The sequence below is a fragment of the Zingiber officinale genome, chromosome 1B (genome assembly GCF_018446385.1).
Source record: "Zingiber officinale cultivar Zhangliang chromosome 1B, Zo_v1.1, whole genome shotgun sequence".
NCBI classification, from domain to species: domain Eukaryota; kingdom Viridiplantae; phylum Streptophyta; class Magnoliopsida; order Zingiberales; family Zingiberaceae; genus Zingiber; species Zingiber officinale.
This window is the reverse complement of record NC_055986.1, coordinates 168,687,655-168,701,010: the sequence shown is the minus strand read 5'-3', so window position 1 is coordinate 168,701,010 and position 13,356 is coordinate 168,687,655. Positions and strand designations below refer to the sequence as shown.

General features: G+C 35.8%; 2 protein-coding genes across 3 annotated transcripts; both read right to left on the bottom strand.

Moving 5' to 3' along the window:
* Positions 1 to 197: 197 nt before the first annotated feature.
* Positions 198 to 6,389, bottom strand: LOC121990951 (probable arabinosyltransferase ARAD1). Of its 2 annotated transcripts, XM_042545001.1 has the most exons (4): positions 6,181 to 6,389; positions 6,026 to 6,101; positions 4,912 to 5,857; positions 198 to 900 (listed from the first exon to the last, which is right to left on the bottom strand). In XM_042545001.1, exons 3-4 carry the CDS (start codon positions 5,800 to 5,802, stop codon positions 325 to 327), a joined length of 1,467 nt encoding a protein of 488 aa, XP_042400935.1. In that variant the 5' UTR covers positions 5,803 to 5,857; positions 6,026 to 6,101; positions 6,181 to 6,389; the 3' UTR covers positions 198 to 324. The 2 variants fall into 2 exon arrangements, with proteins under 2 accessions (XP_042400935.1, XP_042400929.1); XM_042544995.1 differs by having other exon boundaries at positions 4,912 to 6,101.
* Positions 6,390 to 9,429: 3,040 nt separating this feature from the next.
* LOC122019931 (transcription factor MYB60-like) lies at positions 9,430 to 10,769 on the bottom strand. The gene is made up of 3 exons (XM_042577616.1): positions 10,571 to 10,769; positions 10,361 to 10,490; positions 9,430 to 10,279 (listed from the first exon to the last, which is right to left on the bottom strand). Exons 1-3 carry the CDS (start codon positions 10,701 to 10,703, stop codon positions 9,775 to 9,777), a joined length of 768 nt encoding a protein of 255 aa, XP_042433550.1. The 5' UTR covers positions 10,704 to 10,769; the 3' UTR covers positions 9,430 to 9,774.
* Between the last annotated feature and the right edge of the window lie 2,587 nt (positions 10,770 to 13,356).

The window sequence follows — 13,356 nt, the reverse complement described above, 5'->3', positions numbered from 1 at the left end:
AGAATATATTTTATTTTATTAAAAATGTTTTTGCTAGATTTATTTTATCAAACTAATGAAATATTATTTTTTATATTTATTTTTTCCCCCTTTTTTTTTACCGTCAAAGAGAAGCTATGCGAAATATCCTCGATGATTTACTTATACCTTATCGTTTATCGTAGGACCAACGATACTAGATCGCATTGCTCCACTAGTGTTCAATACTAAAACAACACTTATTCTCAATACCAAAATGTAGAATCCCATCATTTCATCCTCCAATTCCTTGACACTCCACAAAGAAAACAAAGAAGTTGCTGTAAAAATCTTGACGAATAGTGTTTAATGAATTCGGTGGTGACGGCTCCTCAATGACACACTTTTAAAACTTTTAAAGCTTCTAATTTGATCTTCTGTGTTGAACCGCGCGAACCGCCTTGCTCTGTGCAGCTTGAGCCGAATTGCTGGCACTTTTCTGGCCACTGCCTGCCATATCATTTGAACTGCATCATCTTTCTTAGAAGGGTACTGGAACTCGAAATAGCCTTCGACTGCCTTCAACCTTTGCCACATTTGGGTCCAGACCTCTCGGCTTATTCCTCTGATCAGCTTGATGAGAAACCCTTTCTTGATGGCATCAGAAGTGCGCACAAATATGCAGAAACTGGAATAGTCGAGGACGTCTTCATACGGAAGCTCAATCTCATCGCTGATGATGACGGGGACGCAGTGGCTTGCTATGGCATCAAATAGTCTGTTGGAAGATGGAGTGTCTCCGGCGACATTCAGACAGAACTTTGACGCGTGCATTCCTCGACTAGCTTCACTGATCCCATTCTTACTGATGCTTCCGAATGAAAAATGCACATCGTCCTCATCTCTTAAAAGATAGAATAGCTCTTGTCGAACTGAGCCTCCCTTTAAATCAAACCGCAAAGAGAAATTATCAAATAATTTCAGAAACTATGTTCAATAAAAGAATCAACTTGAATGCAGTACGATTTTATAATTTCATGGTTCTACTGCCTAACTTAAAATGTATAGTAGTAGGTTTTCTGTTCAAAATGACCAAGAGGTAATTGAAACAAACAGGTCTTGGTTGAATGCCATCTATGTTATTCGAACTCGTGAATAACTTAGTAGTATTGGATATGGGCATGGATCCTAGTTAGTATTTGATATGGGCATGGATCCAAGTGTTCAAAGTGTAATTAAGTATTGGATAGGGGTGTGCATCCAAGTGTCCAATGTGGGTATTTATAGAGGTTTTTACATATAATCAACAGAGATGGTGGTGCTTGAGCATGGCATCCGACGACGGTACAAAGGGGCATATGAGGAATCAGAGAATGTCAATGTAAAAAAAACTAAGAGAAAATTTCATTGATGGATCTGGAAAGAAACAGAACAGAAATATATGGGCAGGATGATGATTTTAGTCATCGGTTGATAAACAAGGTTCGGTCCATTCTTAATAGAATACAAGTATCTCATTATTAATGCATCACTCTGGAACCAGATCTAATGTTAACTGTGGCAATAGTAGTTACTCAGTTCGAATGTACCTTAAGAAAGTAAAACCCGTTATTTCAAAGAAAAACCAGAATTTTTCAAACCAAAAAAAAAAGACGAAAAACCTAATTTCAAGAAGTTGGCACATATGGATGAAAGCAACAACAGGAAGAGTGACGACAGTCATGGCATACCCTGAGGCCCCAGGCCTCCCACAAGCCATTATAGTAAAAAAGGTAATTACACTCACCCTAGATATCCTTCACACCTCGTCCCCAAGTTATGTGAAGGAAAGTAATCACGGGGTTAGTTTATAGCCGACCGGCAAATGGCTAAGGGGTGGAAGGAATTTTTCCTAGAGGGTATGCGCACTTGCCGCCGAGATTTGATCCCTGCTTCATTATAGCAAATCTGTCACCCTCTAGGCCAACTGGGCACCCTCCCACAAGCTATACACCATACTATAAACCAACTATCATTGGTATTAATTTATCCTACCAACCATCACATAGCCAATTTGACGTAGGGCGAGTAGCATGATTTTAAATCTCGAGTCGTGCTAGGATTTCGGTTTTGTACCGGAACGATACAATTTCAGTACCGTATCATATCGTGCTGACATAATTTCGGTATTTTTTAAATATAAAATATATTAACTAAAAATAAAAAAATTAATCTAAATATTTTTAAAAAATAAAAAAAAACTATTAAGATAAGTTATTTAATTAAATTAAAACCTTCCCCCGCCCTATTCCAGCCCGCGTGACGCGTCCGAACGCATTGCTAGGCCAAGGCAACGCCTTCAAATGCATTGCTAGCTTGTGCGATGCCTCCGGACGCGTCGCTAGGCCTAAGCGACGCCTCCGAAGATGTCGTCAGATGCCTTTGGACGCATCGCCAGCAGCACGATGATGCAGGCCCAACTCATGTTGAAGTCAAATATGAGCCTTCAAACTTCAAACAAACATAACTTTTGACTCAGTACTAGGAATCATGCTCTATTTGTCGTCACGCATGCATAATTCGAAAACCTATGTTTGTTTTTGGTGAAACCGTAACCATCAAATTTTCAGCCCTAAATTCCATCGTTTAAACCCTTTTCATGGCCTTTTTGCTATTTTTTGATAATTTTTATTTTTTTGGGTATTTAGGTTAATTTTCAGATTTTTGGATTTTTTTAGAGAGGATTTGTCTTTATTCTTTCTTTACAAGATTGGAATTAAGATCTTTTAATTATATTTTCTTTCATTATTTGAGTCTTAGGTTGTGGTCTATATAAGAGTTATGTTTAGATGTTGAGGGATGAACCCCGAATTTTAATAAAAAGTTTTCTTCTTAGAGGTTGCTCTTCTCGTCCTCCTCAATCTTTCCTCTTCTCGTCAACCCGCAAAATAATCGCTATCCTGCCTGGCGTCACACGACGCGTCCACAGGGCCTCGAGGCATATAGGCACCAGAGGCGTGCTTGTGTCGGTGCCGATGAATGAAATGTTTCGGCATGAGATTTTAAACTATGGCTAGTAGTTTGATGATAGTTTCCATTAAATCCATAGCAGCATGTCCAAGTCGTACCTCTGTGCATATATATTTACCAAAAACATGCAAAAGAACTAGATGTTCATTAAGCATACATATAACATAAGTTTAATGCCATAGTCTGTAAAATAGAAGCTGCTAATGCTCTTTAACAAACTTCTAGGGCGTTTTTCCTTGGTGAATGAATAGGACAGAAGATTGGAGTAGGAAAGGAACAAAAAGAACCACACGGATGGAATGTTTTCATGTAATTCCCCTATTCCTTTCCCTCTCTGTCCTCTCCTTTTTTTACTTATATTCATCCATCCGAGTAAACAACAAGTGTTCTAAGAGTCAGCCCATTCTCTATGGTATTCATCCAGAATCGCATAATTCATTCTCTATAATTTTTTATCAGTAAAATAATTCATTTTGAATTAACAAATCATGCTACTGTTAGAACAAAATAATTCATGGGCATACTGGCTATGCCATTATAAGGAGTGATACTTTTCAAGAATATTGATATAGTTGCCCCTAATGCACATTTAACTAAGATATAAAGATGGTCAAAATTCCAGTGTAATGGCAAGTTCCGTATCACTTTACTCCTTATAAGAACATGAAGGAACCCACACATATCCACATCAACATGCAGTTTATAGTGGTATTGGCCAACAAATCTAATGAATAATGCATAGAGGTAAATGCATTTCTATAATAACTCGAGGAAAACTACAACTTTCCCAATGATCAAAATAACTAGGCAATGCAAGAGATTTTAACTAAGAGTAACCGTGCAAAAATACCATATCATCCAACTATATGTAAAATGGCTCATTAGAGGTACCATGAGCTAATATTTCTTGTGGAGTCACTTCAAATAGAAAGACATGTATCCACAAAATGAATAGAAAATGATACATAGTAGAACACAATGAAATTATAGTGATTGGGTCAACTTAAACAATCAGGGTTAAAGATGCAATGCAAAAAAAAACAACTATTGATCAAGAAACAACTCAGAAATAGACCATTTGGGGGAAGAGAGAAACCCTTAGAGAGAATATGGTGGGAAAGACATGAAACGATGTTAGTAAGAATGTTATTCACTCATTCATTATATGCATTCGCACATATGGTGAGGATTGACAAGTTGATCACTAGGCACATCCATATGATGTTAATCTAGAAAGGAAAGAGTTGATCCTTGACTTAAAACAAGAAAAAAATCAAGATGATGTCAGTAAATTTCAACACAGGAAGGTCAATGTTTTATTGTGCGCTGACAAGTAGCTGAATTTGCAGTTATAGTCCTTCTTATAATTTTCATTAGCCAATCAGTTGGAGTTTTACTTGTGATCGATCCACTTTAGTTGATATGAGTTTCAGTTATATAGAGATGGCAAATCTGCAAAAGGATTTCATAACATTATGTGAAGTTACTGCTCTAGTGTAATCATTCTTTTTGTCTGACATTCCAATTTATAAGTATGGTTACTGCAAATGTGCAGATATGAACCAATAAAATCTTATAGACTTCGATGACCACTCAACAAGCAACTGAATTCAATGGGAACTGAAAATGGCGAGAGAGTTAGGAAAGTTAAAATGATCTCAATGTGCTATATGTCACTACTTTTCCTAATTATTTAATAGAGTTATCTGCCTTACCTAGACTCAAGTTCAAACTCATTTCTGACTTTCAAATTAAAAATGTTGTCATTCGAATTTAGTCCCTCTCGTGTTGATTCATACACAAATATGTAGTAATTAGTATCAAGAAGATGTTTGCCATTGGTTAACCAATTGGTATATCAAAATGTGCCACTTAAAGTGATGAATGAAAAATATGGGTAAAAAAAATACAATTATTAAGTCGCATTAATAGAAAAGAACTTACATCTTTCCTGTAGATAGCTCCTTGAAAGTACAACAAAGTAGGCCGAGTATCAAATTCAGATGAGTCATTAAAGAATGTCCTGATCATATGCTTGTAGGGAGCAATTACATCTTTCTCCACATTAGCAACATGGGGAGCATATCGCCCAAAATCTGCAAGAATGAACATGCAAGGCCACAACTTCGTTCGAGCATCTAACATGCTATTGGGATGGTGTGCCATTATAATGTGATCTCGCCCCCCTGACCGTTTCCACTCTTCTTGATCTGTCAAATACTCCACCAACTTCTTCTGCAGTACTTTATTTCTACTAATTTTTTCAGGTGGTTTAACCTTAGAATGGCGGTTGTAGCTCAAAGAAGAAAAGAAAGGCACAAACACAACATCAGCTTCACGAGAATCATCAACCCTTACAGCCGTGCAGGGAGCACTCCGGTCAGGGAATCTTGAGGACAGAAGATCTAATGTCAGCCAGTACTCAATGCTGTGTTGTAGATTCAACCCGCCGGGATGTTCTGGAATTTTGGTCTGGATATTCGGCCACACACTCTTTCCATCTCCTGTCCAATCTAAAAGACCAAAATGAAACTCTGGAGGCATATCATACATGAAAACCTTCAACATTGCTTTACTCGGATTACATCGCTCAAGATCCTCATCTGCTGGTCCATTTTGATTTCGAAAAGTTGACTCTGTCGACAATGTGGGTTCATCCTCACGGTCATTCAAAGGGGTTCTCCGATTCTCAATCATTGAAAAGAACTTCTCTTTTGAACCGGCATAATCCAAGAAAAATAGGTAGGGAAGAACCAGTATTATGGCAAAGCTGAGACAAAATAAGAAAGGATGCCGGCATCCAGGACAATACAGCTGCGTGTTTTTGTTAGCCATCCTACACCAATGATTCAATGAACCTCACAGGAAATTTCCTAATTTTTGCATCAACCTTAGGATAAAGAGAATCGACCACAACAATCAAGGAACCAAGAAGAACTACCACCATACAATCTCCAAATGTCGAACTTTTTCAATCCAAGCACATCAAGCGAAAGCGACCAATATAAAATGTCGAAATCAGAGGGGAAAAAAACCCAGCAGTTAACCAACCACGTACCAAAACCCACACCCGCTGAGCTTCGCTTCTCAACCAAAAGGCGCCATTTTGATGACCCGATCAGAACAAAAGAAACCTAGCAAGAGGGAATCAGCTGCAGATCTAAAAAAACAAGGCAAAGGGAGCCGAAAAAAAGAGAACAATCCTGCACCAACCATGAAAGGGGCGAAGGGAGGGTAGGGAGAATGCGACAAGATGGAGATTTGAAGCTTGCATCGGCAGGGGAGGGTGAGGAAGTCGGATTGCTCGCTCGCTCGCTCTCGCTGGATTCACGGAAGTATAGGCGTCCTCTGTGGAGTGGAGCGGCGTCTTCGGGTTTCCACTCACGCCTCACACGGCCATTAGATTTGGAAACGAGGTTACTAAGAACATCTACAGCAGAACATCTGAGATATTAAATAATTCTAATTTTCCTTTTTTAATATATATAATATTCATTTAATTATGAGGGAATTAATATTGTATTTTTAAAAAAATTAACTAGTTTTAGTTAATTAGGTTAAACAGTTTGACTGACTGAAATTAATTAAAGTCCGTTTTTGAAATTACAGTTACTAAACTGAAAGGGTTTATAAAAAAGGAAAAAAGAAAACAAGTGTCTATTTGATTTTATAAATAGATATTTTTATTTTAAAATATGAAATAAAATAACCAATCTTGTATCCATCAAATTAAAACTGGCATTTGTTTTATGTTATTTTAATAAATTAATTATCTAGATAATTTATATACTTAGCTTTTTTTAGAAAGTTTAAATCAATTGAAAATACATACAATAAAGTGATTTTACTAAATTCAATGGAGCGTAGAATTTATCCCAAAATATTCAAGGGTATTTGAGATATTAAATTATAAAATATAATATTATTTTAATAATTTTTAAAAATAAGATGATTTTTAACTATAAGAATAATTATATGTTCTTTTTATCTTTTTACCAATAACTAATTTAAAAAGTTATTTGGTTCATTTTTAATTAAAATTTATTAAATTAATTCCTAAAAAACCTTTCAAATGCTAAAAATTTCTAATGAATATTTTTTTTTATTTCCCACTAATTTATCATTTTTGAAAATACCATTTTTGTATTGTTTTAATTTTAAAGAACAAAAATGGATTATGTGTACCTATATTCGATTAAGTTAATTTAATTTAAAATGATCATGACTTAATTTATTTTAATTATTTTTTTATTTAATTTGATTATTTTATCGAATAAGTTAGAAAATTATATTTTCAGTACTGTAACTTGTATTTTTTTTATTTTAGTCCTATTATGAGTTAATTTATATTTTTAGTTCTGTAACGTATAATATTTTTCAATTTCAGTCATTTTTTCTCTAAAATTAAAATTTTTCAACGGAAAATGTTTAATTTGTGGTTGGAATATAAAAAATACATGGGTCATAAAAAATCAAAATTCCCAAATTCAATTTACAACTCATCATTTTCCGTTGAAAAATTTTAATTTTAGAGGAAAAAGGACTGAAATTAAAAAATATTATAAATTACAGGACTAAAAATATAAATTGACTAGACTAAAATTGAAAAAAATTGTAAATTACAAAACTAAAAACGTAATTTTCTCCGAATAAGTTTGACCATCTAAAACTTACGCTCAGTTGGGCTCGTCTACTGTCGAAATCACCACCACACATAAATGGGCCGACTGAATCAGATCAACAGGAATGCAGCCCATTAAAAAATAAACCGGCCCGGATTCTACAAACTAGTACTTCATTTTCCCCAAGGGATAAATATTTTATTTAATTAATGTTTTAAAATAATGCATAATATTCGACAAGAAAAAAATCTTGGTCAGATTGACCTCCCTCCACTCGCAGCCCGCCACGCCCTCCTCCCTCTTCGCGCCAAAACGCACTCGTCTAGTCGTCTTCAAACGCCACCTCGCGCAGTGTGCGCTTTGACCACTCCAAACAATCTCCCTCTCTTTTGTAGTTGTACATCTACCCCCTTCCTTTCCTCTTTAGTCTTCTCCAATTCAATGGCGAGGCTCTCACTTCTCCTCCTGCTCCTTGTCCTAATCTCTTCGCCCTCCTCTCGAGCCAACCCTTCTAAAAATACATTCCCTTTGACGTCGGAGAAACTGCAGAATGGGCTGTACCGGAGCAATCTGCAGAGCAAATATGGCCCTGGAAGCTTGACAACCTACCGTAAGATCGTCATGATGTTGTTTTCTTTGTTTTGTTTTGTTTTTCCGGTTATTTGTTTACTGATTCGTTTGGGGGTGGGGGATGATTGGTATCGAATAGAATGCCCCGGGGAGTGCACAAGGAGGTGTTCCAAGACGCAGTACCACAAGCCATGCATGTTCTTCTGTCAAAAGTGTTGCAGGAAGTGCCTGTGTGTGCCTCCAGGGTTTTATGGCAACAAGCAGGTTTGTTCCTGCTACAATAACTGGAAAACCAAGAGAGGTGGCCCGAAGTGTCCTTAGATTCTTGGTCCTGCGACCTAAATGTTTGTTTTGTTTAGCTTCTGTTGGTGGATTAGTTTGTCAGAGGTGATGATGGCGAAGCTGCTGAGTGTTTTTGTGTTTTGCATGCTTTGTAGGAAACTGATGTTATCATTTAGTTCATCAGCTAATGATTAATAGACTTGTTTTCAGAAGGTGTCAAAAAAAATAGTCAGATTTTTCAGAAAACAAGGTTGGTGGAAGAATGAACATCTTATTTCAAGCTCAAGGAGATACAAAACTTCTTCTAGAAAGTTTAATATCTCACATTTTGCTAGAATTGAGCAAGCTTACATAAGACCAAACTCAATGTTTGTAAGATTATCCAGTTGGTAATTAAACTTGAATTTGAGATCTTCTCCTGAATTTTGCTTTGAAACAGAGCCGTAACTGAATCTCCATTTGCAAAGCTGTAGATAAACTTTCCCTGCAGCATTGCAAAATTTAGGAATGGAACAAGCAAGGAGTGAAGAATAATACCACATTACTGTCTGTACACAAAATAAATACAAAAAGAATATGAATAGTAACAGTAGGAACAGCAATAACTCTAGATTTTTAATGTTCCTACATATTGCTAAACTTACTGATCTTTAACTGGTCTGTCTGATAACACTACCACAGCCAGAAAATGAAGTCTGGCCATTGAAATGGATGGTTAAAAGCTTAAGCTTCTATAAATCTGATAATTTTTTTTTAAAAAAAAAGTGGAACATGGAAAAGTTTTAATGAATAAGATAGCTGAAACTTAATTAAGAAAACTTCCTTTTTGAAACTTGGTTGCACATGCTCTGTCCTGACTTTTGATTGCTTATTTATGTCTCCATTATTTTTTAATAAATTTGAAGCATTTATGAAAGAAAAACAAAGGAGCAAGTTTCTGAGTGTAATATACCCCTAAATTACTGAAAAAGACCACAAGCTTTCACATGATGAGCTTTTTTTTGGCTGTGATTCAAGCTGTCCTATTAAATTTCTCAAGAAAAGTTTCTTTCAGTTTTCCCCTTCTGGGCTCAAGGTCATTAATGGTGCCCTTCTGGTTTAGGGCAGATTGGTCCATGCCACTGCTGAATCTAATCACATTGTCGTAAGCTTTGCAGTCACCATTTCAGTCCTCAACAGACAATGAACATTTTCAAGAATGACATGCATGCCTTAATTCTTACATAAAGTAGCCGAATAATTCAACTCGTTTTGAGATTATCTAGCACATTGAGGCAATATCAAAGCTTGGACATTTCTAGCACTTTGATCTTTCTTCTGTATCATTGGCAAATTAGTACACTCCATCGGGGCAAAGACCGGTCGATATACCTGTGACATCTACAATGCCTACAGCCTCGTCGAGTAGCCAATTCTCTAGCACTGTAAGAGAATGGTGTTGAGCTCCACAGAGTCTGGCCTCTGAGGGGGATTCTACCTCGAACGGGACCGATGTTCCAACTTCTCTATCAGACACGGTATCGCAATTCCCTTGATCATCCTGGAAGCCATGGCACTTCAAATCTTGATTTTGTGCGGGATCAGTCTTCTTTTGGGAGGACCGCGTCCACCGCTGGAGAAGCCCCGAGATGTTCTCCATGTTTGAAGCATAAGTCGAGGAGCCACAGTTCGAGATGGGGAGCATAGACACATGAGAATTTCTAGCTCCATCAATGTTGTAGCCTATCGACGCATTTCCGACTTGGTTCTTCTCGACCTTCTTCTTTAGGTGCGTGTTCCAGTAGTTCTTGATATCGTTGTCGGTTCTTTGAGGAAGATACGAAGCTATGGCTGCCCATCTGCAGTAACAGATACCCATTGAACAAGTATAAATCAGAACCTCTACATGAATTCAAACTAACAGAAAGGGATTTACTTACTTATTGCCAAGCATCGACTGAAGATGAATGATCAATCCTTCTTCATGAGGGGTGAAGTTTCCGCGCTTAATTCCCGGTCGGAGATAATTCGTCCACCTCAATCTGCAACTCTTGCTGCATCTCATCAAGCCTAAACCCCAAGATCACAAAGGTGCATGAACAATAACTAAAACAAAAGCATTCAATTCACAATTGAAATCGAAGATGCACCAGTGTTAGTAGGAACTGATCTCCAATTGCCAGGGCCATGCTTTTGGATGTAGGACACCAGAACGATGTCTTCTTCAGGAGTCCAAGGGCCCTTCTTGATGCCAACCTTGTCACAGCACAGAGACCTTCCCATGGCTGTCAAGCTTGCTGTATGATCAATCACAGAGAGTGTAAAGTGCACATATATATAAGAAGACTTGTGGATAATCAAGGACTCATTTACCAGTATCGTCTACCTCTCTGACTCATTTACTCTTGTGTTTTTGTTTTTGTTTTTCTTTGTTTCTTTCTTTCTTTGAGCAAAGTCAGATTGCAGTGTCACATGAATCAGCAAGGTCTGCCATTAATTAAAGAGAAAGCCAAAGTTGATCTTCTTGATTTCCACTTTGTGGGTTGAGAGGACCTCCCAATTAATGATGCTGGTTAGTCTCTTATTTCTTCAAGAACAATCTTTGTTTAACTCTGATAAACAAGAATGGTTGGCACACTAACAAGTAGATTGTATCAAGGACTGAGTGTCGGTTTGGTTTCGATTTTAAAAATTACAAATTGAGCATTCGAACAATGGTAAATGGATATCTTAAGAAGTTTGTGGAAAGGAAAGTAGGCAACTCAGGATAGGGTCATGTGCTTCTAAAAAAACATCTTGGCAAGTAAATGTGGGTTCTAAATGAGCTTTCTTTGGGTCATTTTCTTGGCTTCTCTTGCTCTTGCCCTATTGCGATCGAAATCTCGACGACTAGCTTGTCCGATCCAAGGATTTCGCTTTGAATACGATACGCGATACAAGGTCCAATGAGCACACTCAATTTGCTACAATTGAATAGATGAAATTGAATGCACAATTTTGGTCTCAAAATGCTTGTTGTTTGAGTTGCCCTCACTTATGTTTATGCACCATTTTTATGTATTTTTTTTTTATGATAATGTAATTTCAATATAAAACAAGAAATAATTTAATTTATTCATCCATTTTAAATTTTTATAAAATTCATAGATTCGAACAATATTTGACAAGTGGAACATAAAATGGTCCCCTATAATTACTCTCGCAGTCGACAATCTATAGGAAAAACTTAAATAACAGAGATATTTAATATTCACATTTATCATGCTCAATGAGTTTCTTTTTTTTTCCTTTTAAAATAAAATAAAATAATAAATAATGTTTTTATATGAAAATTGACAAGAAACGGAACAGGGTGTCAGCTGAAGTCAATTCAAATAATAAAAAAGACACGGACATTTATTAAACACGAACAAGATTTTCTTCCTAAGTATATTAATATACACATATCTCATAATTAATAGGCCATTTGCATAATAACGTAGACCAAGTTGAATAACAACATAATATGAAACAAACATATTCTCATATAATTTTAATTAAATTCTATTTCAAAAATACCTAATTAATTTATAGTAGGAAAAACAATTGAGATGTTTACTTGGATGGAAACAAAAGTAAAAATAATAATAATAATATATATTTTTTCATTTGCGTAGGAAGGATTAAAGAATATGTGAAGAGTGGAAGTGGAAGCGTGGCAGCTTCAGAACCAGTCAGGTGTCAGTCAATGAATGCATTTATTATATACGTGATGTAGCAATGATGGACACCCTTCGTCTTAAAACAATAATAAATAATAATAATAATAACATGGCACGATTTGCGCGTGGAGATAATTACGCGGCGGATGAAAGTGTCACGACCGTCTGTTTGATCAAACCGTACGTAAAATTTTTAAATTACTAAATCTTGTAGTATAATTTTAAAATTATCAAATCAGCTAACTATTTTTCTTTTAATTCGATTAATTTTTTTTTAATCGAATCAATTTTGATCTATATTAAAATATGACATCGAATTTATATAAATTAATTCATATACGTTTGACTATCTCTCCTAATTATACCTTTTACTCTCAAATTTTAATCTGACTCAATATATTAAGAACGATGATTTTATTACTCTAAACGTAATAGGTCAAATTAGTATTTAAGGTTATGGATACAATTAGAAAACATAGAAGAATACATCAGAACTAGATTCATAACAATCTGAGATCATTTGATCCATCAGTTAGTTTTGTCCAAAATAGGTTAATGAACCGAACGACCTTGGATTAACATGAAATTAGATCTTATGTATTCGGCTAGTTCTCTTGATTATATCCATGCTCTTAAATATCAATTTGACTCAATCTATTGATACCAATAATTTTTTAAACACGAATTAAAATTTTCAAAAATATTCATGTTTAAAAAATTATTGTTCTTAATATATTGAGTCAAATTGACGCTTAAGTACATGAATATAATTTAGAGAGATAGACGAACATATAGAAACTAGTTTTATTTGAATCCGAGATCTTTTGGTCTATAAGCCGATTTTGGACAAAATCAACTGATGGATCAAATGACCTCAGATTGACATAAAATTAATTTTTATGTGTTCATCTATATCTCCTGATTACAAAGCCGACCCTAGGGTGGTGCAAGTAGGGTCGTCGCATAGGGGCCCCACTTGTTGTAGGCCCACACTTTTTTATGTTAGTAATTTAAAAAATAAAATTTAGTAAACGCCTCATCCTATTATTTCTAACCCTATTTACATTTTTTTTTTCGTTTTTTGAAGTGATGGTGATGACATGACTAAGATGTTCTCTCTGCTTTTTTTTTTTGTCTAGAAGAGAGACAACAATGACGACTATGCGACGCTTTCTTCTTCACCGAACTACAAATTCATCGATGGTGCTTTCACCAGACTTCTTCACCGAACAAGA

Coding starts and splice junctions, on each gene's coding strand:
- LOC121990951 (XM_042544995.1), bottom strand. CDS start 5,802: ATGGCTAACAAAAACACGCAGCTGTATTGTCCTGGATGCCGGCATCCT. Junction 901..4,911: donor GAGCTATCTACAGGAAAGAT/GTAAGTTCTTTT, acceptor TTTGATTTAAAG/GGAGGCTCAGTTCGACAAGA.
- LOC122019931 (XM_042577616.1), bottom strand. CDS start 10,703: ATGGGAAGGTCTCTGTGCTGTGACAAGGTTGGCATCAAGAAGGGCCCT. Junction 10,491..10,570: donor ATCAGTTCCTACTAACACTG/GTGCATCTTCGA, acceptor CTTGGGGTTTAG/GCTTGATGAGATGCAGCAAG. Junction 10,280..10,360: donor CAGTCGATGCTTGGCAATAA/GTAAGTAAATCC, acceptor CTGTTACTGCAG/ATGGGCAGCCATAGCTTCGT.